Source organism: Leptidea sinapis, chromosome 23 (genome assembly GCF_905404315.1).
Source record: "Leptidea sinapis chromosome 23, ilLepSina1.1, whole genome shotgun sequence".
In the NCBI taxonomy this organism is placed as follows: domain Eukaryota; kingdom Metazoa; phylum Arthropoda; class Insecta; order Lepidoptera; family Pieridae; genus Leptidea; species Leptidea sinapis.
In genome coordinates, this window is record NC_066287.1 from 640777 (window position 1) to 657282 (window position 16506).

General features: G+C 37.7%; 2 protein-coding genes across 2 annotated transcripts in view; both read left to right on the forward strand.

The window, feature by feature from the left end:
* The window catches only part of LOC126971381 (uncharacterized), a 34734-nt gene extending 19687 nt beyond the window's left edge, over positions 1-15047 (forward strand). Inside the window, exons 4-9 of the mRNA XM_050817686.1 lie at positions 491-653; positions 2783-2922; positions 3380-3506; positions 10671-10892; positions 11865-12035; positions 13621-15047. Coding sequence (XP_050673643.1) covers positions 491-653; positions 2783-2922; positions 3380-3506; positions 10671-10892; positions 11865-12035; positions 13621-13746 — 949 coding nt within the window. The 3' untranslated portion in view covers positions 13747-15047. The remainder of the gene's footprint in view (positions 1-490; positions 654-2782; positions 2923-3379; positions 3507-10670; positions 10893-11864; positions 12036-13620) is intronic.
* Positions 1-16506, forward strand: part of LOC126971401 (alpha-1,3-mannosyl-glycoprotein 2-beta-N-acetylglucosaminyltransferase) — a 258468-nt gene that overhangs the window by 65944 nt on the left and 176018 nt on the right. The window lies entirely within an intron of this gene.

Below are 16506 nucleotides of genomic sequence, written 5' to 3' on the forward strand. Positions count from 1 at the left end.
ATGTATGTGGTCTATGGTGCTAAAGCCTTTTCGTAATCTAAATATTTATAACAATATCTTTCACCTTACCTTTAAAAGCACCTATACACATAATATTCACATACATATAAAAGAAAATAAGCATTTTAATATTGTTTAAGAATTTCCGGTGAAATCACAATTGACCTTTAAAGTTTGAATGGGACAATGGAAAAAATTTAAATTATTATTGATGTATCATGTCCTTGTAGGCGATATCTATGTTAAAGCGCCATCTATTAACATCAAGACGATTTATTCACAAGAATTTGTTGTAGTAATGATGTATTCGAACGTTGTATATACTGTTTTAGATAGATGGCGCTAAAAACAATTGTTTAACAAATTAATAATATTCAAACCTACTAATATAAAATTGTAGCATAAATTATGTTAATGTATCGTAAATTAATCATATTTTATTATGGATCAAACATTTATATTATGTGTCTATAATTCATATATATTTTAGGCCTACTGACGAAGCTCCTCCTCTCGTAAGCCTGGTGATAACACCTTGGTACCACACGATGGGTCTTGTGACTTGCATGATTAATTTCTGTCGAGGACGAACTAGTGTATATCTGCAGAAGTTTGAAGTCGAGCTGTATATGAAAACAATCGAGAAATACAAGGTAACTTCTCTACTTAATAACTATTCCGGTTCGTATTCCTTTATACTAGGACTGATTCAAGTCTGAACACAAATTTAAGGAATATAAGTAATATTTAAACCTTCATTGACAAAGAAAGTTTACTTTACGTTTAACAAATTTTATTTGTGAATCTTCTATACTATTTTTATAAACAATATTTTTATGAACGATGCGGGACTCGAACCCCCGACCTCTCGCGTTCCGTGCGAGTGATCTTCCAACTGAGCCTACCGGTCGAGTGACGTATCGTCTTAAAATCTTGTATGCTTTGTTCAACTCTCAGGTTGTGGCTCCATCTACAGGATCTACTTTACAGTTGATAACCTGCTCAACCCCAGTATTTGCATATTAGGAAATTGACTTGAGATGTCGCTCTTGCAAATGTATTAATTATGTATTAATCCTAGAAGTGAGGGTTATCACTTTAAAAACATAACAAATTGTTTAGTATAGCAGATTATATAGAAGATACCTAATAATGCATGGTTCATGACTGGTTCTGCGCAGGCCACCTATATTTTATAGAGTAGGCCAAGCAATTTTGTTATTATGATTTAAAAGATGGGCTGGGAGTTTCTTATCAGTTCTTCTCCCCATGTCAAAGCCCTTTAACGAACTGGTGTAGCTTCATAACTTCACGTTTACCATGTGTTGTAATAATTTATATTAAGTAGTTAGGTTATTGTTACTTACTGTCTGTGGTGAATACATTTCTATACTATTCTATTTATCTCTCACACATGGGAAATTAATTAAGTACACCGAACAGGGGCGAATGCTCCCCATTATCTTAAGTACTTGTTTAACTTTAATCCGTTCATTAACAAGAAAGTTAATTAGCCGAAAATATAGAAGAATGTTATAAAACACACCATATGCCACTTAAACAATTTTTAAGGTAAAACAATTGGTTTAAAAACAATTGATAAGTTCAGCATTCATTTACTTTTCTGAATATGTGCTTTTTACATCAGTCATATTATGTAGGTAAGTACACTTTAATTATTGTTAAATAGGATTTTATTTTAGGCCTTTGAAAATTATTTTAGGCCCTAGTACTAGGTACATACGCCCTTTGCGCTTAAGGCCTCCAAAACAGAGACACACAGAAGAACGAGTAGAAAATAAAAATTTGATAAAGATAAAATATTTAATATTAAATAATAAGTAGAATTTTACTCTTAAGGATCAATACAAAACTTATAAATGTACTTTATTGACACTTTGTGTATCATGTCTTTGTACGCAATATCTACGTAAAAACGCCATCTATTAACATACGAAGATTTATTCACAAGTAAAATTTCGAGATTTGATGTAGTAATGATGTATGCGAAAGTTCTATTAATTTTTTTGGATAGATGGCGCTAAAAACAATTTTTAAATAAATTGGCAAGTCAACTGTATCATAAACATACCTAACCAATATAACGAAACATGAATGACAAACTTTTGTAAAAACTATACATAGGTATCTTCTTAAATAAATGTTTTTTATTATATACGTATAATAATTATTAGTAATAGTAATAAAATTTTATATACTTATGTAAGTCTCTTGCATAGAATAGAAATATATTTATACTTATTTTTATAATTACACACAACTTAGCTTTCTTAAATAATATTATACTATTTTATGTGGCCTGCACAGAACCAGATAGGAACCATGCATCATTATCCTATATATAATATACTATAGTATACCTTTGTCAAAGAAACTTCAATATATTTCTTGAATTTGTGCTCAGAGAGTCTGTCTGGTATTTTATTGTAAAATTTAATACCAAGTGTAATGTTCCTCATTGCACACGAGTGAAACAACTAATCTTTACTATGTAGCACTACACCCGGAGAAGTCCGCACGCAACCGATAGCCGATTAGAACTTGAACTGGCCTTGCTGTGCATATCTCTATATAGCACTCAACATCACGCGGTTAATGTCACTGTCGATGTCATGACAGTTCCAATGATTGTTAACATATACTCAAATCAGACTAGATGTCAATACGCTTCACCAAGACCTATGAAGGAGCCATTATATCTGATTTATTAAACAGCACATACAGTTCCGATGGTACTTGAAATAAATCCCTGTGTCTCCAGATTGAAGTGCTGGGTGTGGTTCCACCAATTCTGGTCGCGCTCTGCAAATCTAACCTTCAATATGATACCAGCTCTGTGATGCTAGTGACCTGCGGGGCAGCGCCCCTCTACGAGGAAACTGCCGAGGCTGTTAAAAAAAGGTTATAAACAAGTTAATTATTTTTTTTAATTTTTATGGAAAAGGAGGACATACGAGCGTACGAGTCACCTGGTCTGAAGTGATCACCGCCGCCCACATTCTATTGCAACATCAGAGGAATCACAGAAGCGTTGCGGGCCTTTAAGGAGGTAGGTTCTGGAAACACCGCCCAAGGTAGATTATTCGAGAGCTTTGTTCTACGTGTAAGAAAGTTCCTTGATAACCGCTTTGGGGAGGCATGACACACGTCCAGATGGTGGGGATGAATAGGGCTCGTTATAAGGAACGCAAGAATTTTTCGTTATTATTATAAAATAAATAGTTTTGACTTTATTCATTTATCCACGCGAGTTTATTTCACACTTGGCTGACTTTAAACATAAGGGCCCTGCAGCTTTAGGTACAATGTCAAAATTTTCATATGAAACTGGACACCAACTGAAGTTTTTATGTATCAGGTTTCCCAGTGTTATGGCAGTGCTTCAAGGTTACGGAATGACGGAGTCAACCCTGATCCTCACTTTCAATGACAACACTGAGAAGATTGGCAGCGTTGGAACTGTGATGGAACACGTTGTTCTTAAGGTAATATTGTTTTAATTCGCAGTAGTAGAACATGAATGACATAGTAGAAATAGGCGGTAAAAACCGGTGCGACACACTACAGTAATAGAACAATTTACTTCGCACAAAAGCGCCCGAATCGACACACGCACACATACACACGATTTACACGGACGATATGCAATCTTGGGAAGGCAAAACTATTGGGTATATATATATTTTTTTGCTAACTGTAGGTAATTATTGCTTTAATTGCAATTATAATTGCGCCTTTTTAGGCTATTTCCAGTATGTACAATACGTGAGATGAGGCCAGATATTTTTCTGTCACAAACAGAAAAGGTTTTATTGTACTTACTAATACTCCGTTACACAACCGATCCACTCATACTAAGGTGATTAAGAGTTTCAAAAATTGTATTTCGCTTAGTAAGTACACACTACTTTGAATAATGCTATCACAGCGATTCGGTTCTATGTATCAACTATAATTTTTAAATTTTATATGCTTTTATTAGCTCGAAATATTATATCTTTTACTGACAGACGTTGTTCTATACATAATAAATAAAATACTGTTTTTTATAAATTTGACAATAATATTTCATAATATCAAGAATTATTTCCTAAAATATGCTCCGGTTGTTATAATGAAATTGTTTCACAGCAGAGCTGTCAAACCGTGCATCAAACTCTCTCATAGAAAATGTGTCCATACAAATCAAATATTGGAAATAAAAATAATTGGACGTAGTTTCTGAAAAAACGTTCCAAGCCACAAACATCACATTTTAAGGAATTTGTGCTTGTGTATTCCAAACATTTGGGTTGGACTACCAAGTCATTATGTCATTTAAAGAGTGACAGTAGGGCTGCCATTTTTTGTCAGTCCGTTAATATGAATCACGTGAACAGTTTTGTGTTCTTATCTCAATTTGGACATGATTGTGGTTTGGAACGTTCTTCTGGAATTACGTCCTATTGTGGGTCCCAAATCGAAATAAAAACTATCTCTCAAGTTGGACTAAATTGCACTCCAAGAAGTAATCACCATTTAAATCCGTTAATTAGTTTAGGAGTTCACTGGATGCAAACATCAGGATAAGAGATTTATATATATAAAGATGTTCCACACAATAAAAGCAACTGTGATGTCTCCCATTTTTAATTATTACAGCCTCTTACTATTCTTCTAATCTTACAATATACTAGCGTAAAGACAAACAAAACGTGTCACAGAGACGAACATCTCTAACGGCCATTCCCAATATTCAGTGTATCGCTTACTTGAGATAAAAATCGTAACTATCGTTGACTTTTCTGTCCCAATAAATTTATCGACGACTAGCTGACCCGACAGACGTTTTTCTGTTAATAATAAATAAAGTAATGTTTTTTATGAAAATATCAATAATATATCATAATATCAAGAATAAGTTCGTAAAATATGCACCCTGCTGTCGTAATGAAGTTGTTTCACAGCAGAACTGTCAAACCGTGCGTCAATAAATTCTCTCATAGGAATTATGTATCAAAGGAAAAACAAATTTGTTGTTTTTATTTAATTCCGAGCATTTTCCTATTTATTCACCTTTTAAACCTTCTCTGGACTTCCACAAATAATTCAAGACCTAAATTTTCCAAATCGGTCCAGCCGTTCTCGAGTTTTAGCGAGACTAACGAACAGCAATTCATTTTTATATATATAGATAACTCACCTAATCCGTACACGCTGTCAGTCAATGGGACGACGTATAGCTTACCAGCGATAGAAGTTTGTATGGAAATTTCAATTCCCGCGTCCCAATATAAGGCGATAAGAATGACTTATCGCGTATATTGGGACAGCTTCAGATTATTGACAGCTAATTACTAGTAGAAGGCAGTAATTTATCTCTATCTGTAGATACAGGGTGGCGCAATAGAACGTGCATATTGCATCATCTTTTTTCGCGGGGTAGAAAGTGTGCGGGCGGGGGGAGTCTGCATCGTTGGGTAGGCGGGCAAATGGAGTTTTAGTCACTATGAGTCACTTCGACGGGAAGCGTCGCGCATTTTGCGTGCGCGCATTTTACGAGAACTCTCGTTCATACATCGTTACTAGGCGTTTATATTGTTGGTGTTGTATTATTGGTGTAGTGCTAATTTAATTAAAATATGGGTACAGCTTTTTGAAGAGACTGGTTCAACGTTTAAACCACAAGCAAAAGGTCGTCCAAGAACATCTAGGACCGACGACAATATTGAGAGAGTTATGCAGTCTGTACGAGGAGATCCACAAATGTCTACTCGCAAGAGATCGTCTGTCTTACACTTATCGAGACGAAGTTTGCAACGAATTTTAAACTTGGATCTTAAACTGCATCCTTACAAGCTGCAGTTAACACAAGAATTGAAAGAGTCTGACTTCGGAGCAAGGCTCGCATTTGCTAATGAAATGCTTAATCGATTTTCCAATTTTGATAATATCCGTTTCTCAGATGAGGCCCACTTCCATATCAATTCGGGTTCGTAAACCGTCAAAATTGTCGTTACTGGAACAGTGAGAATCCCAAACTCAAGCACCAGAAACCACTGCATAGTCCTAAAGTGACAGTATGGGCAGCAATCTCTGGTAGAGGAATAATTGGACCGTTTTTCTTTGAAAATGCGCGGGGGCAAAACGTCACTGTTAATACCGAACGCTATGTTGCAATGTTGGATGGTTTTTTGGCTCCAGAGCTTGAAAATTCAAGAATAGTGAATTCTAGGACTTGGTTTCAACAAGACGGAGCTACCTGTCATACATCAAATGACTCCATGGCGGTTGTGAAACAGATGTTCCCTGGCAGACTGATTTCGAAAAGAGGTGATATCCCATAGCCCCCACGTAGTCCAGACGTGACGCCTCCTGACTTTTTTTTGTGGGGATACCTCAAGAACAAAGTCTACAGCAATAATCCGAAAAACATCGATCAGCTCAGGGAGAATATCCGTGGTGAAATGGCAGCAATTACACCAGCATTACTGAAGAAAGTTTTCAATAACTTCCGTTTGCGATTTGAGGAGTGTCATCGTAGAGAGGGTCATCATTTAGACGATATTATTTTTAAAAAATAAACTTCAGTTATTTCTTAATAATACCTCAGTTTTATTTTAACTATAGCTTTTGTATTTATTTTTTAATAAATATTTTAAATATGCACGTTCTATTGCGCCACCCTGTAGTATATTGGGAACGGCCGTAACGGAGATACAGAAAGAGAGGAAACGGAAGCGAATCTATTGACGAATGGTTAGTGTTTCGGGTTCAAATCCCGGTAGGTGTAAACATTTATATGATGAATATGGATGTTTGTTTCCGAGTCATAGATGTTTATATATATAGGTATAGTATATTGTATTAAATTTATCGTTGTCTTGTACCCATAGTACAGGCAGGAGTTTGGGGCAAAATAATTTGTGTAAGTGTGTGTCAATATTATTTATAATATCTCTTTATTATAATTTCATCTTATTTTCTACATTTATATATATATATATATATAACATTATTAAAAAAAAATAGAGTCCCGCCGGCGTAGGTTCACGACAATTCCGTCGGTGGTTAGGGCAAAAGACTGAGGAACTTCCGCACGATGCGTGCAGTTCCCAAAACAACTGCTTTCTGTAACTGACCCATAATCCAGTTATTGAGCGAGAGCCTCTTGAGATGATGGTCGAGGCTCATTGCTATAAGACCGCTTACGGAAACGACTATTGGGACAGTTATTGTTGAATCAACATCCCACATGTCAGTAACCTCGTGTGCCAGGTCTAAGTACTTCGACAATTTGTCTATTTCAGCTTTCACAAGGTTATCATCACCCGGACCGATGATATCAACAATAAATGCCCGGCGCTGTAACCGATCTACCAACACATTATCAGGTTTATTAGCAATGATAGTTCTGTCCGTGATGATAGATCGGTCCCAGTAGAGCTTGAGTATTATTATTATTCTCTTTATTACAACTTTATCTTATTTTGTACATTTATATATATAACATATTTATAAAAAACAATATTACAAATATAAATATAAAAAATAGATTCCCGCCGGCGTTGGTTCACGACAATTCCGCCGGTGGTTAGGGCGACAAACTGAGGAACTTCCGCACGATGCGTGTAGTTCCCAAAACAGCTGCTTTCTGTAACTGACCCTTTATACAGTTATTAAGTGAGAGCCTCTTGAGATGATGGTCGAGGCTCTTTCCTATGAGACCGTTTACGGTAACGACTATTGGGACAATTATTGTTGAATCAACTTCCCACATGTCAGTAACCTCGTGTGCTAAGTCTAGGTACTTCGACAATTTGACTATTAGTTGCTGATGGATGATCCTGGCTACTTGGTTGTGTCTGTGCAAATACTCTCCATTGGCAAGACGAGAACAACCGGAAATAATATGTCTGATAGACTCACCAGGATGATGGCACGCCCGACATATGTCTACTGTGCCATCCTTCATGATGTATTTCCAGTAGTTATTCGTCTTGATAACTTCATCAGCAATTGCACCGGCAAAACCTTCAGTTTCCCCAAAGAGGTCACCAAATCGCAGCCAGGTCACAGACGAAATCGTGTCTACATCAGGTCCGTAGAGAGCCCGATAAAACCGTCCATGAAGCTCTTTTCCCCTCCATACATTCATGCGATCTTGAGTACTGAGTATCACCAGTTTTCGCCAATTCTCTTTGGATAAAGAGAGCGGAGTAAGTCCTTTGTCTACTGCCACAATTTCTCGATGCACTCCCCATTCTTTAGGAAATATTCCCTGAGATTATACAGCTCACGATTATGCAGGTTTTTGGCACTTAGAAACCTGCTGCCAACACATTTCCGTGGGATGTATAATCTCATCAAAGATGAGCGTGGATGGTGCATCCGGTATGTCGTCAGTAGTTTACGGACCTTTCTATCTAGGGCGTCAAGCTCGGTCTGAGTCCACTTTAGAATGCCGAAAGTGTATATTAATAGGGGCTGTTGAAAGCACGTACCTTGTTTCCACCAGACAGGAGACTTCTTAAAACTTTGGTTAGTCGGTTAAAGAAACGTACCGTCACCAGCTGTTTAATGTCCCTATCTAAAAATCCAAGGCATTCTGATATACCAAGGTATTTGTAGGTTTCAGTCGCACTAAGTGATTTGAGAAATAATGACTCTGAGAGTTGTATATGTTTGCTATTTACAACCCTGCCTCTGAGTACATGTATGGTCGCACATTTATCCACACCGAATTCCATTCCGATGTCATGACTAAATGTTTGCGTGACATTTAATAATGATATCAAGTCTTGTTTATTCCGTGCATATAACTTTAGATCATCCATATATAAGAGGTGAGAAATTGTTTCTCCTCGCTTACGAAACTGAAACCCTAACCTAGTATTCCTTAGTAGAACACCTAAGGGATTCAGAGCTAGACAAAACCACAAAGGACTCAGACTATCACCCTGATAGATACCCCGCTCAATCCTTATAGGTTCCGAAATGTTAAGATTACCCGCCGCATCATGGAGACATAGAGCTGTGGTCCACTGCCTCATACATGAGCCAAGAAAGGTACATAGACCATTATCAACTTTGTACAGTTCAAGTACTCGTCTCAACCACGTATGAGGCACCGAATCATAGGCCTTCTTATAATCAATCCAAGCGGCAGAGAGGTTCTTCTTATTTCGACGAACCTGTTGGTTAACAGCCATGTCAATGAGGAGGAGCTCCTTTGTACCACGGGACCCAAGCTTACATCCATTTTGAGCGGGGTCTAAAATTTTATTTTCACATAAATGTTTATTTAATTTTCATGTCAATATGGACGTAAGGAGCTTATAGATTGTGGGTAATCATGTTATTAGTCTAAAGTTTCTAGGTTCCATGGTATTAGCCGATTTATGGAGCAGAAAGGTGATACCTGTAGTCATAAAAGAAGGGAGGGATTCCGAGTGAAGGGCTTCCTGATATTGTTTAGCTAAGCACCCGTGTGAAGACCGCAACCATTTCAATCAAAAATTTTGTAACCCATCTGGCCCTGGGCTTTTCCAGTTGTGGGTTAAACTAATTGCGTTTGTGACATCAAGTGGGCTAAAAACAACAGGCGCCATAGGTTGCAACTGTTCACACGAACGCTCAACGGTATTCATCCAATCATTGTCAGTGTGAGTGATGGGCACCGACCAAATATTTTTCCAAAAAGAGTACATCTCATCCATATTTGGCAGGTGAACATAAGTACCACAGGGTGCGTTGTCTTCCCAACTTCTATATACCTTTCTTTGGTCACTTTGGAAGGTGCGATTCTGATAATATCTGTCTGCGCGTTTTAGCGGCGGATCCGGTTCGCCCACACAGAAACCTTCTGCATTACATAGCCAATTCGTTCCGTGACACAGGTACTATAATCTTTAGGTTTTATATTTGTTCCAGCAAAGGCCTGTGTCACAAAACGCATGACTCTTGGGCGGGTATTACCCGATCTAAAACAGATTAGTTTGCCTATCTTGGTTCTAGCAGCATTGATACGTTGTTCGATCCTTTTTTGCCAATGAGGTGTTTCACCAGCGACCCGTGCCCCCCTATCAGAATCCGGAAACCTGACATGAGCGACCAGGCATGCTGCAATGGCTGCACAGTAAAGGATCGAATGTGTATCAGCAAGGTCTTGGCTAGATTGTAAATAGGTATCAAGTATACGATTCAGAGCCACAATTAAAGATATGTTAAGATTATGCGTGGGAAAACGGGGAAGTCGCGGTTTCCCAGAAGCTGGTATTTGTCTGAACTCGTGAATCGAATCTTCCAAAGCCCTCCTCAATTGCTCATTATCATGGGTACTTACAGTTACAGTCTTGACGTCCACCACGACAGAACTACAATCTGTAGGTGACATCAGATTAGTTTGTGAGTTCGCTTGATCGTTAGATGGTTGAGATTGATATTATTATTATTATTTTTACTGTAATCGATTTTGATTGTACGATTTGAGGAGTAAAAGGTGCCACGCTTGGCATTAACTCTATAGTATTTTGAATATTAAATAAACTGGCAAACGCACAGGTTGAGAAATCAAAACTGATCATGCAAAATCGACCTGCCAGGTATTCTATACGCTAGTCTACATTTATTCTATGTCTATGCTTCTAATAGACTTTTTTCAACTTCAGGTTGTCCACCCAGAAACCCGTGAAGTACTAGGACCGAATAAAGAAGGAGAGATTTGTGCAAAAGGTGTGCCAATGATGAAGGGATACTTGGGTAAGGATAGGAAAGAAGACTTCGATGATGAAGGATTCTTCAGGACTGGCGACATGGGCTACTATGATGAGGAGGGGTGCTTCTATATCGTGGACCGACTGAAAGAACTTATTAAATATAAGGGTTATCAAGTAAGTTTATACAATTCTAACTCAAACAGATTCCGTACATAAATTTCCCACTTCCTCACTGGCTACCATTCGTTTTGTTTTATGACAGTAAGGGACGAGACAAGCAGGACGTTCAGCTGATGGTAATTGATGCGCCCTGCCCATTAAAATTCAGTGCCGCTCAGGATTCTTGATAAACCCAAAAATTCTGAGCGATAGTAAGTCTCATTTGCACAGTATTTTCACTAGCTACAGCGCCCTTCAGACCGAAACACAATAATGCTTACACATAACTGCTTCACGACTGAGAAATCCTGTGTAAAGAAGACGACACCTATGGTCCTGGGACTTCCCTATTCCTTTCATGCACCGGGGAAGCGTACGCAAAATTCGTGTTAACTCTCACTTATACTATTATCGCTTAAATGTTATTGCTTGTGGCGGTGTCGTGGGCCGGGTCATTTCGTTCACTTAATTATGGTCGACGAAAGCGATGGCTGGTCCATGCGTCTTGCTCGCGAACGGGCGCTAATGTGGCTAGATGATCCTCAAATAATTAAAATAGTTTGTTAAACGATGAAGCTGTAAGATTTTAAAAATCGGCATGGAGTTTCTTATTACTTCTTCTCATTAAAGCTCAACCTTTTCCTAAGTGGTGGTAAATGGTAAAAAGTATAACTTTTACATTCATAAGTGTTATTTACTTGACCTAAATTTATAAAGTGATTCTGATTTGATTTAATTTACATTCAAATTCGATATATTATGTAATAAATACAAATAGTGAAATTTTTTGTTCTATCGGATGTCTCGACGTCTAGTGGCTAAAAATATGTTAGCGTTGTCACAAAACATTCTATAAGGGCTATATTTCACCGTGACACCATACAGACACCAGAGAAATGACGCGTCCGAGCTGGTCACGTCACCAAATTGGTTGCGCAAGGTGGTACGCGTATTTAAAACAATTTGATACAATTCAATCCATTCCAGGTTCCTCCAGCAGAAATCGAAGCTGTTCTGCTGAAACATCCTGGCATCAGAGATGCAGGGGTAGTCGGGATCCCGGACACAGCGGCTGGAGAGCTCCCAGCTGCTTTCGTCGTGCTACAACCTGGTGCAGCTTTGACTGAACAAGACATTAAGAACTATGTTGCTGAAAATGTTAGTAATTTCAACTTTTTTTTTATGGCAATAAGGGACGAGACGAGCAGGACGTTCAGCTGATAGTAATCGATACGCCCTGCCCATTATACCTCTACAATACAGTGCCCTTCAGGGTTTTTTTTATGAAAATAAGAGACGAGACGAGCAGGACGTTCAGCTGATGGTAATTGATACGCCCTACCCATTACAATGCAGTGCCACTCAGGATTCTTGAAAAACCCAAAAATTCTGAGCGGCACTACAATGACGCTCGTCACCTTTAGACATAAGAGGTTGCCTCTCATTTGCCCAGTAATTTCACTAGCTACGGTGCCCTTCAGATCGAAAAACAGAAATGTTTACACATTACTTCTTCACGGCAGAAATAGGCGCCGTTGAGGTACCCATAATCTAGCCGGCTTCCTGTGCAAAGGAGCCTCCCACTGGTTCTTGAAAAACCCAAAAATTCTGAGCGGCACTACAATTGCGCTCGTCACCTTGAGACATTAGATGTTAAGACTCATTTGTCCAGTAGCTTCACGGCAGAAACAGACGCCGTTGTGGTACCCATAACACAGCCGGCATCCTGGGCAAAGGAGCGTCCCTAAGTCGCCTCTTACGACACCCTCGGGCCTGGGACTTCCCTATTCTTTTATTGCGCCGGTGACTTCCTGTACTTACAGGGCAAGGCAACTATCAGAACACATACTGAGTTTCATCGCCATATATCTTATTACATACAAGTGCTGACCCGGCAAACGTTCTTTTGCCATATAAATACTCGTAAGTACCCCGCGCCCGCTCATTGTATGAATTATTGTCATATGCTTAGATAATTTATACGTCTAGAGCCTCTAGCTGCTAGACAACCGAAAATAACAGTCCAGGTTTATTACTGTTGCGTAGCAACGCTGCAACGTAAATGACGAGAATGTCAAACTTCAACACATTGTTAATTTCAACAGCTCCGTTGGCAATACTCGTAGCTCAGCGGAAAAGTGTTTACTTTAGACGCTGTAGACCCGGGTTCGATACACCTACCAGTGTATGGAATGTTTTGGATTTTGTTAAGTTAATGGAAATTTCTAGTAAGTTCAGGATCAAATCGAACAGAAAAAAAGGGATGGAAAATTTGTAAGCAGGATAAAAGTAGTTAAAAGAATTTTCTAGTACAATTTAAACTTAAAGATGGAATGGGAGAATCATTTTGAAAATAGAACAGATCCGGGGGTATATAAGCCGTACTAAGCGTGGCCTACGGCAGTTCTAGTTCTGACTCGAAAGTGTAAAGAAGAAGAAGAAGAAAAGAAGAAGTAGTGAAAAGTGGAAGTGTTCCAAGAACAAGAAGATAGAAGAGACTTAGTGTTCGGTGCGGTGTGACGCGTTGATGGTACTGCCGCCCACAAGAGGAACAGCGGCAGACCGGCGAAGTGAAAGTTCAAAAAAAGTGAACGCAAATAAAAGACTCGTTCCTTTAAGCGGAGTATTATTTCCAATCCCTGACCCACTCCCGTGTCATTACTTTAATAACACAGATAGCGATTATTAATTCTTATTATATAATAAAAGTAAATATTTAATTTTGATTCCATATTTGTTTCAGTTATCGAATCCAAAGCATCTTCGTGGCGGAGTTAGGTTCTTGAATGAAATACCTAAAAATCCCTCCGGAAAAATATTGAGAAGAGAATTGCGGAAATTGGTGAAGTCAAACAAAAGCAAGCTGTGATTTTATATTAATTAATTAAACTGTTTTATTAAGATATTTATTGTGGGAGGTGCAATGGTGGTTTTTAATTTATAATAACTTTTAGTGGATAAACCGAGGTTATTGTTTTAAACAGAATCTGCGACTTTTTTCACTTAATAGTATTTCGTCACAAAATTTTGGGGGCACGGGACCTTAGTCACAATACAGTAACAGAACAGTACTTTAACTTCATACTAAAGCGCCACATAGACATACACAAGATTTACTTAATCGCTAAGCAATCTTGGGAAGACATAACTATTGAGTTCCTCGCCGTACGCCGCCGAGACTGGTCGTTATCCGAATTAAATTATCTGCGCCGCGCCGTCCTCGTCGTCAATCTTTTTGTATGTACCAACCGCTCTCTGCCCAGACATAGGTATAAATTTCAAGGAGACCGCTGAGTTACGCTACTGTTCTGGCATAATACAAGTACTAACTTGTATTATGCCTCATTGCTACTTCTAAATATAACGACGCGTGTCATTAAGACCGTGAATTTGACTTTGAATACAGAAATTCACTCAAGTTATTGTATTTATATGTTATTTGTAAATTAAAAATATTGAAAAAATATTTCTGTTTTAATTAAAATTTTTTTCAATTATTGCCATTTATTTAAATATGTATTTCTTTTAGATAATATATATCTATTGTCTAGATCATAGTTTTTTAACCTTATTTTGCTCAACGCCCACTTTGAGAATATGTTTTTTTCTATAGTATTTTCGTGTATTTTTTTGCCTTTTTAGACTATATTTTTTAATCTACCCACGCCCCATCTGCGCCATCTCAATGCCCCCTAATTTTCTCTGGTTCTTCTACTGCCCCCCCGAAAGTCTCAAACGCCCACAAGGGGGCGTTATCGCCCACGTTGAGAACCTATGGTCTAGATAGAGCCTCTTGCTGTTAGGCAACGCATGACAATAGGCCAGGTTTAGTGTGCGTGACAGCTACGTACTACATTCGCGATGCTCCACTTTGTTTTAGTGTGTGTGAGTTTGCTGAAAACAGAGACTAACAGGTCCCCGATATTTTTTCTGACGTGCTGTTTTGTTTGTCACAGTCTCTCTAGACCAGTGCTTCCCAACGTTTTTTAGGCCATGCCCCACCTTAACATTTCTAAAATTTTTATGCCCCGCATACATAATTTTAAACCTTCAAAAATTGGTCTCCTTGAGAAATATAAATGATAAGTATTAGGAAGTTGTCACTATAAAATTGTAATCAAAACATCGTTAGTAAAATTTCAAAACATAAAGGGTAATGAAAAACTGAAATTTTAATTTTTTTTTCATATTCATTTAGTGAGATCCTTGCGCTTGATACACAGATATTTAATATAAGGTTCCAATTTACTTAGCTTTAATTTTATCGTTGTGTTATATCAAGTTTGTTTATTTTTTTTATCAGTAAATCATTTACAGAACAAAATCCACATACAGCTAATTATGAAGATGGAAACGGTAATATAAGTTTTCTTGCAATTCTTGGAATTTGCCTTTTTTTGTTAAATTTTTCACCGATATCTCTAGAATTGTATTTAAATAACCCAAATCGAAAGGGTTAAAGTCGCATCGAGTTCATTTTTATATTGACCCCCTTAACTATCAAATCGCTCCCCTGTGGGGCATAGGCCCCACGTTGTAAAACACTCATCTAGACGTGGAGTATTTTTTATGAGATAGTGACGATTCGACCAAAACTTACGTATCACTTAACTGATCGTAAGTGACACGCCCTGCCCATTACAATATAACACTCAGGGTTCTTGAAAAACCTAAAATTCTGAGCGGCACTACAATTGCGCTCGTCATCTTGAGATATACGATGTTAAGTCTCATTTGCCCAGTAATTTAACAGACAAATAGACTGAGAAACAAAAAATTCCAAAAAAAATCGGGACTTGTTCTATTTATCTTCTTACATACTTGATATTTTTTTTCTTTGAACAGAAATTTGATCTCTACAGATTTATTTTAAGTATAGGTATAAATTTGTGGCATATAACATATTATTACGGGTATGTTTTTATACGACGTGATTGGTTTATATGTATAGAACGTCATTGGCTATTTCACTAAAAACTGCACTGCTACGGTTGTCATTTGAAACGTTTGAATCGTGCAGTTGTAGTGCAGTGTTAGTTAACGTACTCCACAAATCTTCACTGCACTGCCACTGCACGAATTCTTCAATAAAACTGCTATAAGTAGTGTCACCATATCATTAAAATAAACTATGAATCTTAGATTAAGGATTGGTCTCCGCTACGTTCCAACTAGATACCGCACTACCTAAGAACAATAGTATTTTTATTGTGGCAACTTTATATTGTAGTGTGTATTGGCTATTTGTAAAGATGCTAGTGTGCGTGGTAATTTGACACTCAATGGAATCTTTCAAATTCTCTAATTTCAATGTAAAATACGAAATACTTAGTGATAATATGTGATCCCAGTGTGTTTCTTATTTCTTGTAGTATTATTTTTACAAAGTTTTACTACACAATATGGTATTTTAGTTTCAATTATTAACAAAACATGTGGCACGTCAACGTCATACATAGGAGGCTTGCTCGAATACGCCCACTTCGGCGTAGTATTAGGAGAACAATCCATAATCTTAGCTATGAATTAATGAATGCTCGAAAAGACATATGACTAAGCGCTGAAAAAACTTGAGGAGGGTTAATTCTAGTAATCGCGAATATTAAAAAAAATGTTTTTACAAATATTT